Raw genomic sequence first — 17,623 nt, 5'->3', positions numbered from 1 at the left:
TGTTCCCACCCCTAAAGTCAAAATGAGCAAAAAAAAAAAAAAAAAGACTTCAGATTCAACATTTGATATGTTGTTTGTACAATTTTCAATGAAATATAGGGTTCCATGATTTGCAAATCACATTGTTTTTACTTACGTTTGACACCGGTGTCTCAACTTTTTTGGGATAGGGGCTGTAAATGATGTAACATTAAGGTTGTTGAAGAAATGGCATGGCGAATGTGCGACTTAAAGCCAAAGGCGATACAACAAAAATATTAAGTGTATGACTTTTTCTTGACCAGGCAGTATCTTATTAAAACGTGGGGGAAAAAAAACAAAAAACAAAAAAACCCTTATAATAAAAAGCTTTTCACATAACGTGATTGTTCCATTTTTCTGGCCTGGCAGCAATATGCTTCTGTAGATATCCTGTAGAGAGAGATCTTGCCTCCTATAATGCTTACAGAAGGCTTATGAGCATTTATGCATGTTTCAGTAGGATATACATGCATGTCATACTGATCTCACTGCGTGTGTGGTGTATGTGTGGGAATGTTAAGCAAATCCAATTCGAGCTACTGTATAGGGGAAAAACACCCACACTTATCTCCCTTCTCTCTCAACATCTGAAAGTTACTTTTTGTCTATCTGTTCCATTTCTTCCATTAATGCTGACTTTTCTGTTTTACCCCCTCCTACTTCTTCCTCCGTTATCTCCTGGGCTAAGGGATTTGTGGTTTCTGAAAGCTTTGTATTTCCCCTCCTCTCTTATTCTCTGTCTGAGGACAAAAACCATCTGCATGAAACAAGAGACACGTGTGTGTGTGTGTGTGTGTAGTCTGAAAACCTGACAGCTAAATGTCAAAGTAAATTAGTAAATAATAATCGTCTTTCGGCTGTTCCCGTTAGGAACAGATCTGTTCCACATATTTGATTTGGCATAAGTTTTACATCGGCTGCCCTTCCTAACACAACCCTTCCCAATCTATCAGGGCTTGGGACCCACCCCAAGTCTGCACAGTCTTGTACAACCCCAGTGGCCAGGTATTTTACCTAATCTGCTTGTCTGAACTGTGGGGGAAACCGGGGCACCTGGAGGAAACCCACACACACGGGGAGAACATGCAAACTCCACCCAGAAAGGTCCCCCATGAGCCATGGAGTTAGAACCCAGAACCTTATTGCTGTGAAGCAACAGTACTAACCACTACACCACCATGCTGCCACAAAATTAGTGAAGTGGGTGTGAATAAAGAAACCACAGTGACTAAAGAGACTTTTCTTATTTTTATATTGTCTTCATTAATAGCCTTCATGCCTTGAACAAACTTATTTGCAAACAAACTCTGAGAAAAGCCTCATTCTGGTCTCATTGCTCTTGGCATAAATAAAATTAGTATCAGTACTCAAAGCATACAGTTTAGGACATTAGGCACCTCTGTGCCTGGATTCGGTAGGAGGAGGGAGAAACCCATTTCATCAGCTCTCTCATTTTGGATTTGGTGTGAAGCAGAATGAAAAATTCATACATTTTTAGTGACATTTATACTAAGACAAGACAATTAATATCTTGGCGTTTTTCGTCACCGTAAACCATTCACAAAGTAATATGCATTTCAGCAGCATAAACCCAAAACCCAGTCTTACAGCACTTCCTCTTTCAGTGACACCACATACTTTTACAAGACCTTCAATAAGCCTTAAACCCAATCAATTCTCAGTGATTTTTTTACTAACTTTATTCACCATAATTTTACAGGACATCTCTTCAATTAGACCAGTAGTTTTCACTTTTTAACCCCCCCCCCCCAGTCCTGCACTATCTTGCATCAGACAACAAAGGGTTTAATAATTACCGATTCTATGGAGCAGGTGTGTCAGAACAGAGATATTGCTAATAACAGCACAGAAACCATACATTTTTCCTCACAAAACTGTTGATCAAGACCAGCAAATCACAACTGTCCTTTTACTAGAGATCCTGCAAACCTGATAGACCCGAGAATGAAAAACATTGAGGAGTGGGGGCGCAGGAAGTGGCCTACCGACACAAAGTACTTTTAAATGAGCCATATTTTGGCACTTATAGTGCATAAGCCAAGGAGATATTAAGGAACAGCAAAACCTTCTGCAAGGGTTATTAATTTATATTTAAAAAAAAAAATTAAGAGGTGCCAAAAGTCCCAAACTGAGCTTTAACACACAGTAATTAAATACAAAAAACATACAAGTGATTAGCACATTTCATATGACCACAGCTGTAACATTCCAAATCATGACATTACAAATGTCATGTAATAGTGACTTCAACATCATCCTTCAGATCATAAATAGAGAAGTCCTAACACAGACCTTTCAGCGCTGTAGTCCCCATCAGAGTGGATGTATACACAATTTTTTTCACATGGTTATTACATGAACACTAATTTTAAAAATGCTGTAGTGTTTCCAAGGAATTGTTGATCTTAGTGCAATGGCTAAGTCATTAACAGTTTAAAAAATAATGCAGTGGGGGTCCAATTACTGTTGTCTACAGAAAAAAAAAAATGGTAGAGACTTTTCATCCAGATATTTAGATATGTCAGAATCAAATTTCTTTAAGCATGTGGAAGTTTTACACAATGTGAAAGCAGAAAAATAAAATGGTGTGCAAACAGCACCCCCTTATGGAATTTAGCCTGTTGATCCTGTATGTGCAATTCTTATATGAAATTTATTAGCAGTAATGACAAAATGACATTGCCTATGATGCAGTTAATAATTGTCCTAAAGTGAAGGTGCATTAAAATTAAATTGGTGACTAAAGTTTTGTACCATGTCTGGCACAGAATACAAATTAAAAACCAACGTGGGACTTTTGCTCTGAATTATCAAATACTGATTTACGGCATTTATTAGGTCTCAAAACGTCATAATATATGGCAATTTTTGTATTAATGCTAACTAATTTAATATAGCAAGATAGTTATGCCTATGTACAGTGCCCTCCACAATTACTGGCACCCTTTGTAAAGATTATTAAAAAAGGTTTGGGGGGAATCCACCTTTCCGTGAAATCGCTTCATCTCATACTGATGAAATGAGAAATCCAAACCTTAATTGAAATAAATTTATTCAGAGAAAAATCAAGTCCCTCATCAAAAAATAATTTAACAAAAACATCTGTGCCACAAGTATTGACACCCCTTCATTTAATACTTTGTATCTCTCCAGATCATCCAGGGTCCTTGGTCTCTCTTGCGCACTCACCTCTTCCACTCAGCTCACAGGTTTTCCATGGGGTTCAGGTCAGGGGAGTGAGAGGACCATGGCAGAAGCTTGATTCTATGGTCAGCTAACCACTGTGTTGATTTGGGCACATACTGAGGACCACTGGTTTGTTCCTGCTGGAAACTACAGGAACAAACCAGTTTTAGTTTCCTGGCAGAGGCAGCCAGATTTTGACTTAAAATTTCCTGGTATTTCAAAGAATCCATGATGCCATGTACCCTAACAAGGTTTCCAGGGCCTTTGGAGGAAACACTGCCCCAAAACATCATAGAACTGCCACCATATTTTACAGCTGGGATAAGGTTCCTTTCAGTATAACCATCCTTTTTACACCAAAACCCACCTCGAGTGTTCATTGCTAAAAAACTCCATTTTTGTTTCATCAGACTATCAAGCATGGTTCCAGTCAAAGTTGCAGTATTTTATTTGCAAACTCCAGGCTCGTTTGTTAACGGACAAAAAAAAAGGCTCCCCCCAGCATACCTTCCAAATAACCTGTTGGAATGTAGATGGCAATTGATGGTGCTTTGGGAGACTTGAAACCACCAAGATTTTACTTCTTGCAATTCACCAACAGTGATCCTTGGGGATTTTTTTTTTTGCCTCTCTTACCATCCTCCTCATTGTATGTGGGGGCAAAATAAACTTGGGTCCTCTTCCATGCAAGTTTGTAACAGTTCCAGTTGGTGTCCACTTTTGCTCTTTTTTTAAATTTTTTTTTTAAATTGCCCCAACAGTAGAAATGGGCATTTTCAGGTGAAAGCTATTTTTAATAACCATTCCCTGACTTATGAAATTCAACACACTGCTCCCTCATTTAGTTTGTCTTCTCTTGATCTTTCCCATCTTAATGGATGACTAAGGGAATTTGGTCTCTGTCATCGCATATTTGTACCGTAGTTAATCAGGAAGTCATGGATAACAGATTGAAAGCTCCTACACACTCCAATCAACTTAAAAATATACGATTTAAATGGGAAACATGCTTCAGTTACATTGTATTCACTATAATTTCCAGGAGTGCCAATAATAATGGCACGTTTTTGTTAATTTTTTTTCTTGATGAGGGATTTGTTTTTCTCTGAGGAAACTGATTTCAATTAAAGGTTGGATTTCTCAGTTTTTCAGTGTGAGATGAAGCTACTTCACCAAAACGCAGATTTTTTCCAAACATCTTAATCTTTACAAAGGGGCGCCAAAAATTGTGGAGGGCATTGTATTATTACAGATTAAGAGTGTGCATTTATAAGGTCATATGGACTGAGAATGGAGGTGTCCTGAAGCAGAGCCTCACTGTGGAGAACAGACAGCAGTCTCTCTCGCTCTCAGGCCTCTTGATGCTTTGGACTGCAGATGCATCAATAGTATTCACAAATGCACTTATTCTAACATTTATGACTGTACAACAAAACACAACTAATCAGTCAAGACTAAAAACTCTACTTGACAACCTCTGGTATTCTCGTTTTGAGGTAAATTTCCTGTTATGCAGTCACAGTCTATGGATTCTAGTTGTGTGAGGGCACGTGGCCATCAGTGTCTCAACTGTACCAAACAATCTGCTAGACTCCCATCACCACTGATGGCACAGTATCAGTCTGATACGAGTACATGTTAGGCAAGATTAAAATATTCAGGGCCACTGGAATTTGATGTATTTAGGTTTGTGCACAGTCAGTCATTGGTAAAACCACTGGATCCAATGTTCAGCGCAATAAATATTTACTTAAAACAAAATTATTTTCAGTCCAATCCTTCAATCCAAACATCCATCCTTCTCAGCACATAATTATATTATCTTTTTCATTAATCATTCTTTTACATGGCTTAATGCATTTTTCATCCCTTACTATATTTAAATCAGCAGTTTTCCCCACACTATTTACCACCAGTCAGACACTGTCCCCTGCTACCATTCTTCCCCCCACGGTCTTTCTCTATGTGAAGTTCTGCAGTGGTTGGCTGACCCGTAGGCAGATCCAGTAGAGTGCTCTGGCCAGAGTCACCATGACCAGTAGCAGCATGGCCACCCAAGCAGCATAGATCCCTCCATACACTTGCGCTTTGGACCATGTCCCTGCCTGCACAGAGAGCAAGTTATAAAGAAGACACATCAGGGAAGAGGATAAGCAAAGAGAAGGCTAGAGAAAATCTTGAGAGGAGAAAGTCTGTTTACACTCACGATTAGTCCAGCAGCAGAGATGCTGAACATCAAGCAGAGAAGGAAACACCATAGACTCCGCCTCCTCGGGTATGTCTGGCCAATTGAAGAACTACGGCAGGAGAGATTCTGGTATTAAAGCAATAAATGTTGGTGGCAATTTCCAGCAAGACATTTAGTAGGTGAGACGACAAAACCTTTAAAAGCCAAAGCTTTAACAAAACCGAAATCTTTAACAAAACCTATACCCTTTATTACATGAAAATTGCCCCTCTTGATACGGCTATATACATTGCCCTCATCAAACTGACAGAGGAGGAGACATTGTAGTTATTTCTAATGATATGCCTTAGTGTATCATACTGACTATTACTGATATTTGGATTAAATATAGAAAATACAGCCAGACTTCCCCAGTCTGAAGCCAAGATCAGTACCCCTTCTCATTTAAAATGTTTTAGTCATAATATATGCACTTAATGCTACCAAATCAAGCATATAATCACGTCAACTGCTGTACATCGTTTGATTTTTAAAAACCGAATTGTCAACCTTGATTGGTTCACTGTTGAACCCCACAGAACTTGATCAAGACTGAAGGCTTCGTATCAATGTTTTACTACACTCTAGATAAAAGTGCCCCACTTAAAAGGAAAATAGTAAAAATACAAGGGGAGGAGGAGGAAAAAAAAAAAACGCCCTGGTATAAAGAAGAGACACCTCTTATATTTAAAAACAAAAAACTTGACAGTTTGAAAGTAAATGGCATCACGCTAAACTGGCAGCATTCCAAATTGCATTCTTAGCTACATAAAGGCTCTTAGCACTGCTAGAACAGCATGTTTAGTGTTCGGAACTCAGTCTCAACGGAAATCCTAGGCTGAAAACCCATTTGTTTGGTCATGCATTTTGCTCATAGCTTCTCTTTTAGGTAAACGTGTACAGATCTGGAGGGTTCATGGGCACAGAGTTCTCCAGTAGCCCCCTCCTTTTTGACAGTCAAGTCACTGACTTTGTTTCCCAGTGTTCTCATGTACACGGGTAAATCCACCTCAAATCTCCAGATTTCAGAAAATATTCCTGACTGACCATTCCAGATTTGCTTCATACTTTCAAAGATTGTTTATTGGAACTAATGACAGTGTGCACAATTTCAGCCTTACATCTTTGATTTTGAAATATAGAGGCATGAATAAGGGGGTGTGGCTCGAATTTTACTGTAAAAACAAGTGCTATAGAAAAAAACTGACATTCCATAAACTAACTTTTGATCTATTCAAGCTAGATGCATGAAATTGTTAGGAATTGATCATATATACAAGATACAGTGGTGCTTGAAAGTTTGTGAACCCTTTAGAATTTTCTATATTTCTGCATAAATATGACCTAAAACAACATCAGATTTTCACACAAGTCTTAAAAGTAGATAAAGAGAACCCAGTTAAACAAACGAGACAAAAATATTATACTTGGTCATTTATTTATTGAGGAAAATGATCCAATATTACATATCTGAGTGGCAAAAGTATGTGAACCTTTACTTTCAGTATCTGGTGTGACCCCCTTGTGCAGCAATAACTGCAACTAAACATTTGATAAACTGTTGATCAGTCCTGCACACCAGCTTGGAGGAATTTTAGCCCATTCCTCCGTACAGAACAGCTTCAACTCTGGGATGTTGGTGGGTTTCCTCACATGAACTGCTAGCTTCAGGTCCTTCCACAACATTTCGATTGGATAAAAGGTCAGGACTTTGACTTGGCCATTCCAAAACATTATTCTTCTTTAACCATTCTTTGGTAGAATGACTTGTGTGCTTAGGGTTGTTGTCTTGCTGCATGACCCACCTTCTCTTGAGATGCAGTTCATGGACAGATGTCCTGACATTTTCCTTGAATTCGCTGGTATACTTCAGAATTCATTGTTCCATCAACGATGGCAAGCCGTCCTGGCCCAGATGCAGCAAAACAGGCCCAAACCATGATACCATCACTACCAAGTTTCACAGATATGATAAGGTTCTTATGCTGGAATATAGCGTTTTCCTTTCTCCAAACATAACGCTTCTCATTTAAACCAAAAAGTTCTATTTTGGTCTCATCTGTCCACAAAACATTTTTCCAATAGCCTTCTGGCTTGTCCACATGAGCTTTAGCAGACAAGCAGCAATGTTCTTTTTGAAGAGCAGTGACTTTCTCCTTGCCACCCTACCATGCACACCATTGTTCAGTGTTCTGACTGTGGACTCATGAACATTAGCCAATGTGAGAGAGGCCTTCAGTTGCTTAGAAGTTACCCTGAGGTCCTTTGTGACCTCGCCAACTATTACACGCCTTGCTCTTGGAGTGATCCTTGTTGGTCAACCACTCCTAGGGAGGGCAACAATGGTTTTGAATTTCCTCCATTTGTCTACACATGTCAAAAATGTCAAATTTAATTCCCCTAGTTAATGAGTAATTTTCAGGAGTGCATTTAGAAAACGCGGTGATTTTCCTGGCTACACAGTTAATTACTTTGAAAAAATTAGACAGTTGAAAGTAAACTCAGCAAAATCCCAAAACAGTACTGTTAAAAAGTAAAGGTCTGTTAGAGTTTCTAAAGCTTTCAGGTTTCAATGTTGGGGACATTGAGCCTCGTTTATCAATCTTTTAGTAGAGTTGTGCGTTTGCATAAGCTAAAGTGAACTAAAAATTTCCAATTCATATTTATGCGAGTTGAAGCCAATTGTTTACATTAGTTCGTATTGTCTGTAAATTTAAACACACAATGAATACCAAATTTCTCATATAAATCAGGGGTGTAGGGTGTGTGTGTGTGTGTGTCTCAGACTGACTGGCAGCCTGAGTGCATTATGTAACAAAAAATAATTACCATTGCTAGTTTTAGGCAGCTTAGAAACCGTCTCTTCCATTATTGCCGTTTCTTCCATGTTTTCTTGATGTGTTCCAGAAACGGCACTAAAACTTAGCTTTGAAACCACAAAATGCAACTTTGATGGGAAAAAAATATATATAATAAATTGCTTACCTCTCTTCATGTCGAAAGGAGGAGGAAAGTTTTGCTTTTGACATGGTGAATTAACAACACGAGAAAATACTCGTAATTCGCAACTAAAAAGACTGCAGCTACACTGGCAGCTTGAACGTGCTTTCTAGTGCGATTGTGTTGTGCTTGCGCAGAACGGTGTCAGTCCTGCACGCCTTAGCATGTGCACCTGAAGGCACGCCTTGGGCGCGTGCGCCTAACGAGCTCCGGCACGCGCGCCGTTAACAAAGAACACCTGTCTTTAATCAATGAACTATGTTTGGGCTATTTAAGGACTGCGCCCGTGCAAGGATGATGCAAAGTATTATGCCGCATCTAGGAACGCGAAAAATTAATTTCTCCATTCGGAAAACCAGAGATTTAAGAGTTTTGTCAAATATCCGGATTTCCGGGCATTTCGTCATTAGCAGAAAAAATCCGGAGGAATTTTCATGAAAATCTAAAAATCCGGAATTCCGGGAAAATCCAGAACACTGTCATGACTAAATACATAGTGGTAAATATGCAATTGTGGATTTTCAGTATTTAAATATTTAGCATTTAAAAAAAAAAGTATTTAGATCTTCAGTATTTAAAAAGATATCTTGTACCCAAGAACAATTCCTGAAAGTTTCATGCATCTAGCTTAAATAGTTCAAAAATTAGGGCTAATGGAACTTGAGTTTTTTTCTATAGCACTCACTTTTATGGTAAAATTCAAGCCACACCCCCTTATTCATGCCCCTATATCTCAAAAACTAACAAAGACGTAAGGCTGAAATTTTGCAGTTTGTTGGGATCAACAATATTAATCTTCAGAAGTACAACCCCGATTCCAAAAAAGTTGGGACAAAGTACAAATTGTAAATAAAAACGGAATGCAACGATGTGGAAGTTTCAAAATTCCATATTTTATTCAGAATAGAACCTAGATGACATATCAAATGTTTAAACTGAGAAAATGTATCATTTAAAGAGAAAAATTAGGTGATTTTAAATTTCATGACACCACATCTCAAAAAAGTTGGGACAAGGCCATGTTTACCACTGTGAGACATCCCCTTTTCTCTTTACAACAGTCTGTAAACATCTGGGGACTGAGGAGACAAGTTGCTCAAGTTTAGGGATAGGAACGTTAACCCATTCTTGTCTAATGTCGGATTCTAGTTGCTCAACTGTCTTAGGTCTTTGTCGTATCTTCCGTTTTATGATGCGCCAAATGTTTTCGATGGGTGAAAGATCTGGACTGCAGGCTGGCCAGTTCAGTACCCGGACCCTCCTTCTACGCAGCCATGATGCTGTAATTGATGCAGTATGTGGTTTGGCATTGTCATGTTGGAAAATGCAAGGTCTTCCCTGAAAGAGACGTCGTCTGGATGGGAGCATATGTTGCTCTAGAACCTGGATATACCTTTCAGCATTGATGGTGTCTTTCCAGATGTGTAAGCTGCCCATGCCACACGCACTAATGCAACCCCATACCATCAGAGATGCAGGCTTCTGAACTGAGCGCTGATAACTCGGGTCATCCTTCTCCTCTTTAGTCCGAATGACACAGCGTCCCTGATTTCCATAAAGAACTTCAAATTTTGATTCGTCTGACCACAGAACAGTTTTCCACTTTGCCACAGTCCATTTTAAATGAGCCTTGGCCCAGAGAAGACGTCTGCGCTTCTGGATCATGTTTAGATACAGCTTCTTTGAACTATAGAGTTTTAGCTGGCAACGGCGGATGGCATGGTGAATTGTGTTCACAGATAATGTTCTCGGGAAATATTCCTGAGCCCATTTTGTGATTTCCAATACAGAAGCATGCCTGTATGTGATGCAGTGCCGTCTAAGGGCCCGAAGATCACGGGCACCCAGTATGGTTTTCTGGCCTTACGCACAGAGATTCTTCCAGATTCTCTGAATCTTTTGATGATATTATGCACTGTAGATGATATGTTCAAACTCTTTGCAATTTTACACTGTCGAACTCCTTTCTGATATTGCTCCACTATTTGTCGGCGCAGAATTAGGGGGATTGGTGATCCTCTTCCCATCTTTACTTCTGAGAGCCGCTGCCACTCCAAGATGCTCTTTTTATACCCAGTCATGTTAATGACCTATTGCCAATTGACCTAATGAGTTGCAATTTGGTCCTCAAGCTGTTCCTTTTTCGTATCTTTAACTTTTCCAGCCTCTTACTGCCTCTGTCCCAACTTTGAGATGTGTTGCTGTCATGAAATTTCAAATGAGCCACTATTTGGCGTGAAATTTCAAAATCTCACTTTTGACATTTGATATGTTGTCTATGTTCTATTGTGAATACAATATCAGTTTTTGAGATTTGTAAATTATTGCATTCCGTTTTTATTTACAATTTGTACTTTGTCCCAACTTTTTTGGAATCGGGGTTGTATTAAGCAAATCTGATACAGTCAGTTGTGAGACCTTCGGTGACATCACATGAACCACATTTTACTCCTCCTGCATGATAAAATACCTCGTCTCTGGACCTGCTTGGCTCATCCTGATGCTCCACTTCTGCTTAGAGCCTCCTTCACCCGAAAAACACTCACTGCTGCTGAGGATGGCCCCACATGGATAGTTTAAACTATGCTATGGATGTTAGTACCACCTGGATACCCTAAAGATGGTTATGGATGGTTTCATTGGATAGTCTAATGACTGAACTTCCTAAAAACAGTCTACGCTGAAGTCTTAAACATTATACAGTGGATAACTTCACTTGGATACTATAAAGCTAAAATGCCAATGAAATAAAATTGGTATGATACTCATCTGGAAAATCCTTTCAATACATTTAGCACTACTTGAATCTATAGTATGCAGTTGTAGAAGAGTAACAATTTATATTCTCACTATCCAGTGTCACTCAGAAGAGGCTGGGTTCCCTTTCAAGTCTAGTTCCTCTCAAGGTTCCTTCATGTCATCTCAGTTTTTCCCTTGCCAGCACCACCTTTGGTTTGCTCATTTTGGAGCAATTTAAATCTACATCTGGATATCTGTAAAGCTGCTCTGTAGCAATATTCACTGTTAGAAGCACTATATAAATAAAATCTGAATTGAATAACTGGACACTCACACTTTTCTGCAGTGGGGACAGCGGGCCAGTGTCCTGTCAGTAAACTCTGTCCACTGCAAAGTTAAGACAACAATGACTTAATAAACAGAATGATAGGAAAGGAATATACAGCTGTAGTACAATACAAAAAAAAATTTAATAAAAATTAAAAGGGAATGACCGCGATGTTAACATTTGATGATGAATCCATCACTGTTGCTCATGATTAAGAGCACATGAACCACACCATAATTTACCGAATTACACAGCAAAAAATACCCGTTTTAAATAAAACGAGCTTTAATTTTTATTTTAAATTTCCCCCCACTTTTCTAGCCAATTCCCACCCACAGATCTTCCCCTATCACACAACAGCTACCAACCGGGGGGGCAAAGGTCATCACATGCTTCCTCCAAGAGACATAATGCCAGCTGACCACATCTTTTCAAACCACTGCTTATACAATATGCAGGGTGATGGAACACACACAGAGGAAAGTGATATCTGCCCACTTGCACGAGTTCACAGATGCCCATGATTTAGCTAGCATGACCATAATCGACAGGGGAGAAAGAATATACCATCCCTCCCTCCCTGAGAGCTCTCTTGGGGTCCTGGACACAAATGTCTGTCATCACTGGGATTCAAGCTAGCAATCTCCTGGCAAATGCTTTTCTGTTGCACCAATTGGGAGCCCTAATTTTTGGTTTAAAGGAATTGCTGTTTACATCAACTACTGTGTGTTTATTGGGAATCCTTTAGAAGAAACACAGTGGGTGCTATTTTAGCACGAGTATTATGACTAACCATTATGATTGACTTAAAATATACTGATGTACAAAATATATTCACAGGGTAATATTTTCATTTTTAATCTTTTGTATGCGTTTGTGTACGTCCTGTGTGTAACAAGCAGCATGTACATGTATTGTGTACTTGCCTATACAAGCACATATTACTACACTGCGACCCCGCTATAACAAACTCCTCTTGCCCCCAGAGACAAACTAAGCAATCAAGTTAACGCGTTAATGCCATAAAACAAAGGCTTACCTAGCCTCGTTTACTTGTCAATCACTAACAATTATCGAGAACATTGATCAAAGGATCGATAAAAGGACTAAATGACTCCTGACATACATCAAAATTAACTGAACGGCAAAGATTTAGTAAAAACATTGAGTCAGTGGGTGGACATTGACAAAGATACACTGGTAACCTCTATCATTTCAATAAAGAATCACCATTGTTCATGATCCTTTAACTCAATGAACTGTGATGGTGACTGGGAAGGAGAAATTCATGATAAGGAATGCTAAAAATTAAAGCAGTCCAGGATTACAAATTTCTTCGGCAATAAAACTGATAGGACATCACAAATTTTACTAACTGAAAGTTTATAATATTCGCATGACATTGTCATGTGCGTACGTGGCAGTTGGTCTCAAACTGCTACTTGCATGCATGCCGCACTCAAGCTCAATTAGTCCTCGTGATGTGCACCTGAAGCTGATCACAGCACAATCGCAGAGCACACTTATAAGGACTCCAAAAACACAGACTTTGCCAAGTATACAACCCTGTACCTTGTATCTCTGTCCTCCTGGTTTTCACCATTTTGTCTATTTGGACTCTGCTTTTCGCTCTTGCCTTGACTTTTGTTTGTGCCTTGCATGACCCTTCCCAGTTTCCTCACTGCTTTCGCATTAGGTTTTGGATCAGTTTACCTGCCTGTTTGTAAATAAACCCTTTCTGCAATTACATCTGTACATCAGCCTTCTTTACATGATGCATAGAAAAGTGACCAATTTCCCTTACTTTGTTAAAGTGTAAGTGAATTAAGCATAAATATAAATTAAACACCGTTGGTCTTGTTTTACACAAGAGCAAGTGAATGGTGTGACAACTGTATACAACTTTTTCTGTATAATGAACTATTTGGACATCCCCCAAGGAATTCATTACTGCAGGGTTCCAATGTAGTTTGATGTGCCCTTAAAATAAGTGAAATACTGCACCGTTGACCCAAGACCAGGTTTTGTTCAATTGTGTAATTGCTTTCCACTGGCTTAACCCATTGACGCCTGAAACGCCTGCAAAAAAACGTCTGCAAATGCCTAAGCCAGTTTTTAGAAAAGGTCCCCATCTGCCTGAGGGTTTTCTGAAATAAAAATAATTAATTGAAAACGCCTATGAAAAATTCAATATCTCAGCCTCTGAAGCACATAAAGACATGAAATAAGTTGCATTTAAAAGATAAAATTCTCTGCTTTTACTGGATCATGCTCATTCAGCATTAACACTAACACATTTGTTAACACATAGATGAGTCTTGAAAATAATGACAAATCAACAATGCTGCGTTATGCAGCAACCGGCACTTGGGGCAATGTTGCGTTATGCAACAACCGGCGCTAGGGGCAATGTTGCGTGACGCAGCATCCGGCGTCAATGGGTTAAGATAGCAATGCCCCAACAATGCACATGACTACACCCAATTTTAAAACAAACACACCCATGGGCACTCAGATAGGCTCAAGTGCATTTGCTATTTCAATATGGGCATGGGACAGGAAAATGACAAATTGCATCAGTCTCAAACTAGAAGACACTTGCATTGCACTGAGGGCCACTTTGCTCAAAGTACAAGATAGGGCCCTGTGTGTAATCCTGCAGAATAAAACTGGCCATTATAAATGAACTACAGCTGTTTAAAGCCTCACATTTTATATAAAAGTACTGTGCAAAAGTATTTTCTACATTTAAAAAACAAAAAAAACCCTAATTTTTACTTTTTTTTACCATGCATATCACAATAAGCTTCTTGAAATCTTGAAGTCAAATAGTCCCTTTAAAAGCCAAGCAGTCTAGGATAAAATTTGTGCACTTTTATTAAGAAATTAGCTGGCAAGTTTTACTCAACACCTAGCAAAACAGGCCACAGATCTTCTGGAGACATTGATGCACTTGCTTATTTTTTGCATGCAAACCCAGCAGCCTTCATTATGTTTTATGGCTGAAAAGTGGTCCTTTACCTGGTATACAAAGATTTTCCTCTAACATTTAATTTTGCGCTATAGAACTAATGCTTGTAAATTTAACATGCTTTGGTACTGACTCAAATGTAGAACCCAATAAAAATCTACATGTTAAAAAAGTTTATACTCAAAATTTTAAAAAAAGAGGCCTAATACCTTTGCATAGTACTTTATATTATGATTGTAGTTTACCATAAATTAATCCATTGTACAATGCAATTATATTGCCATGTGTGAAGCAAATATGAACTGCAGGGGGTGACAACACCTGCTTGTTCATACTCTAGTGCAAGAGCCTTCATAAGAGATTTTTATTAAAAGAAACCAGTCCGAAAAACTACCAGCATTAATAAAAGGGATTTTTACAAAGCATTTCTCATCAGTTTCTGCCATGAGCAGCTTTAGGGGGTTTTTAAACAGACTGTTTTAGAAAGCAATGCAAGAGCAGAAGCATCTCTACAGACAAAGTACTGGATGCAAGAAGGGAAAATTTTATTGCTTTGTAATTTGTTTTTACATTTCCAGTGTTTTAAACAGTATTACACTGAATTACACAATATTAATCTGAATTTGATTAAACCTATGAAAGAAATTCCAGAACTTCTGAAATTGTTTCTGCATATGCAACCAGACACACCTCTCCACCAACCAGTGCTGAGTAAACACACAGCACTGGCAGGTATGCACAACATGTAGTTAGCTCATGGGAGGATTAGCACATCTCTGCATACCACTGTAGCATTCTTTCAGCTAAGGGAATGAGGAACTGGGAGACAGTCTTGACAACTCAAAGTGCACTTTATTTTAGAGATCACATTTCAGCAACTTTATTTTTCTCTCCAATTTTCTCAACCCCCTGCTGGGTAGCTCAGCTTTCTCTCTGATTTCTGGCTTCTCTCTGAAAGAACACAAGACAAACAAGTAAATTGCCAGTAATCAAACAGGTACAACTCGTCGCATTAACGGCCAGTTCTAACGGACTTCTTGCCACTCACATCCCCACTGCCCAACTCAGGCTGGGGAGCCATCTGGCCTGCAGCTGACTAGACATAATCCAACATCTCTGCACCGGGCCTGTAGACCATTTCAAACTTAACAGGCTGAAGAGCCAGATACCAACGAGTGATTCATGAGTTGGCATCTTTCATGTACTAGAGCCACTGGAGCAGGGCATGGTTGAAATGGAGTGAAGGGGCATTGCAGCAGGTAGCATTAGAGTGAGGACTACTCATTTGGAGATGCTCCTTCGATCATGCTGTACTTACTCTCCTGCACCAATAGCTTGCAGCTGATGTACAGCAGTGTACAGGGAACTCCTCCCCCTCCACTACCTGGGACAAAATAGCCCCCAGCCCTCTAGCTGACAGTCTGCAAGACAAAAGGGAGAGCAAAATCAGGTAAATGGAAAAGCAGGTCCTGACATGAAGCTGCTTTAACTTGGGCAAAAGCCCGTTTGCATGGCTCCAATCCACTGGACCGGATCCGACACCCCCTTTTTAGTAAAGTCAATCAGTAGGTTGGGGACTTTTTTTGGGGGGGGGGGGGGGGGCTGGTAATTTTTTTTTTTAAATTAAAAAAAAAAAAAAAAAAAAAAAGGTACAAACCTTCAGTGATATTCAGCCAGCCTCAAGAACTACCGCATCCCCCTTTTTGGTCTCAGGTAGGCTGCAAATCACTGCAGTCTCATCAATTTGGGGACACACCTGCCCATGACCCAAGTGGAAGACCAGATACTGCACTTCCACCTGCCCAATTGCACACTTTCTTGGGTTTTATGCAAGTCCCATGGCACCTCAAGGATCTCAGGACAGTCTTCAGATGTTGCAAATGCTGCTGCTAATCGTTATTGTAAAGGTCCTCTAAATAGGTAACAGCATATACACTGCATGGGCAGAGGATGCTGTTCATGAGTCACTGAAATGTAGCTGGGGTTCCAAATAACCCAAATGGAAAGGTGATAATTGGTATAACCTAAAAGTCAAAAAGGTAGTTTTTTCGTGGGATAACGGGAGTCAAGAGTCTCTGCCAATCAGTCATTGGTCCACTTGAGCAGGGAGTCCTCTCCTTCCTTGTTGAGCTCGATAAGCTCGTCCTTGAGGAGCTTGAACATGACTGAAAACCCAGTCTAGAACAAGAGTCTTGTACAGCATGAGCATGGGATGGATTGTTCTTCCTGGGCAGAGGCTAACTTTTGTTGTAGTCTTCTCTGCATACTTCTGTATTGAGGCCTCAAATGTCCTCGCCACTCCAGTTGAGATCTATCTCCACTACTGTCAATCTCTGGCCAGGGATCCCAGGTGCTGAGGGTGAATTCCTGCCACTGACATGTTGCTACTAATCAGATATTTGTACAGTTTCAAAAGGTAATCCACAATCCAATGGGAAGTTCACCATAGGAGAGAATCTTTGGCAGGCCCTCACCACCCATTCAGACCAGATGTCCAGTCCATCCAAGTCGCTGGTACATGAGGGTCTTGATGGAGTACATATTAGCCATCTCCAAGACCACCATGTTCATCTTTTCCTCCCAGGAGAGCCCCAAAACATACTGCAGACAGTACTGATGAAACTGTTCCAAGGTCTTGATGTGGCAGCAGTAAATGACCCAAGTCTCCCATATGTACAGGAGAGTGATCACAGCCCTGTACACCTTGATCATTCCCTTAGAGAGATCACAGTTCTTGATTTTTCAGAGGAATTTCCCCAAATGCAACACGAGTAGAATTCTGTTGATCTGGTCATCTAGAGTACCAGAAAAAGAAAGGATGCTCCCAAGTATGGGAGGTTCACCTGGGACATACTGATTGAGGCTCTTTGTTTTTGATACATTAACACCTAGTCCAAAAAGATGGTATGCAGAGGACCACCTACCAGGGCTTTGTTGAAGGTCGTTGTGGAGGTTCATTGTAGCATCATCTGCATACCAAAATGCCAAGCCCAATCTGGAAAGTCTGTCTAGGCCCTCAATCTGGCAAGATTGAACATGTTGCTGTCCAACCTAGTAGAAAGACTTTCAGGCTCATGTCCTCAGGGTCATTGCTCAGTGCTGCAAGGTAGATGGCACCAACATATTACCT

General features: G+C 39.8%; 1 protein-coding gene and 1 long non-coding RNA gene across 2 annotated transcripts in view; both read right to left on the bottom strand.

Moving 5' to 3' along the window:
* Window positions 1-1,256: 1,256 nt before the first annotated feature.
* The window catches only part of pip4p1a (phosphatidylinositol-4,5-bisphosphate 4-phosphatase 1a), an 81,708-nt gene continuing 65,341 nt past the window's right edge, over window positions 1,257-17,623 (bottom strand). The window contains exons 5-7 of the mRNA XM_060905996.1: window positions 11,529-11,581; window positions 5,435-5,525; window positions 1,257-5,333 (exon numbers count right to left, since the gene is read on the bottom strand). Coding sequence (XP_060761979.1) covers window positions 5,190-5,333; window positions 5,435-5,525; window positions 11,529-11,581 — 288 coding nt within the window. The 3' untranslated portion in view covers window positions 1,257-5,189. The remainder of the gene's footprint in view (window positions 5,334-5,434; window positions 5,526-11,528; window positions 11,582-17,623) is intronic.
* LOC132871651 (uncharacterized) lies at window positions 15,326-16,032 on the bottom strand. The gene is made up of 2 exons (XR_009651319.1): window positions 15,812-16,032; window positions 15,326-15,444 (listed from the first exon to the last, which is right to left on the bottom strand). It is a non-coding gene; the product is annotated as an uncharacterized LOC132871651 (long non-coding RNA).

This window comes from Neoarius graeffei, chromosome 23 (assembly GCF_027579695.1).
Source record: "Neoarius graeffei isolate fNeoGra1 chromosome 23, fNeoGra1.pri, whole genome shotgun sequence".
NCBI classification, from domain to species: Eukaryota; Metazoa; Chordata; class Actinopteri; order Siluriformes; family Ariidae; genus Neoarius; species Neoarius graeffei.
Note: the sequence above shows the minus strand (reverse complement) of the source record. Positions and strands in the feature narration are given on the sequence as shown.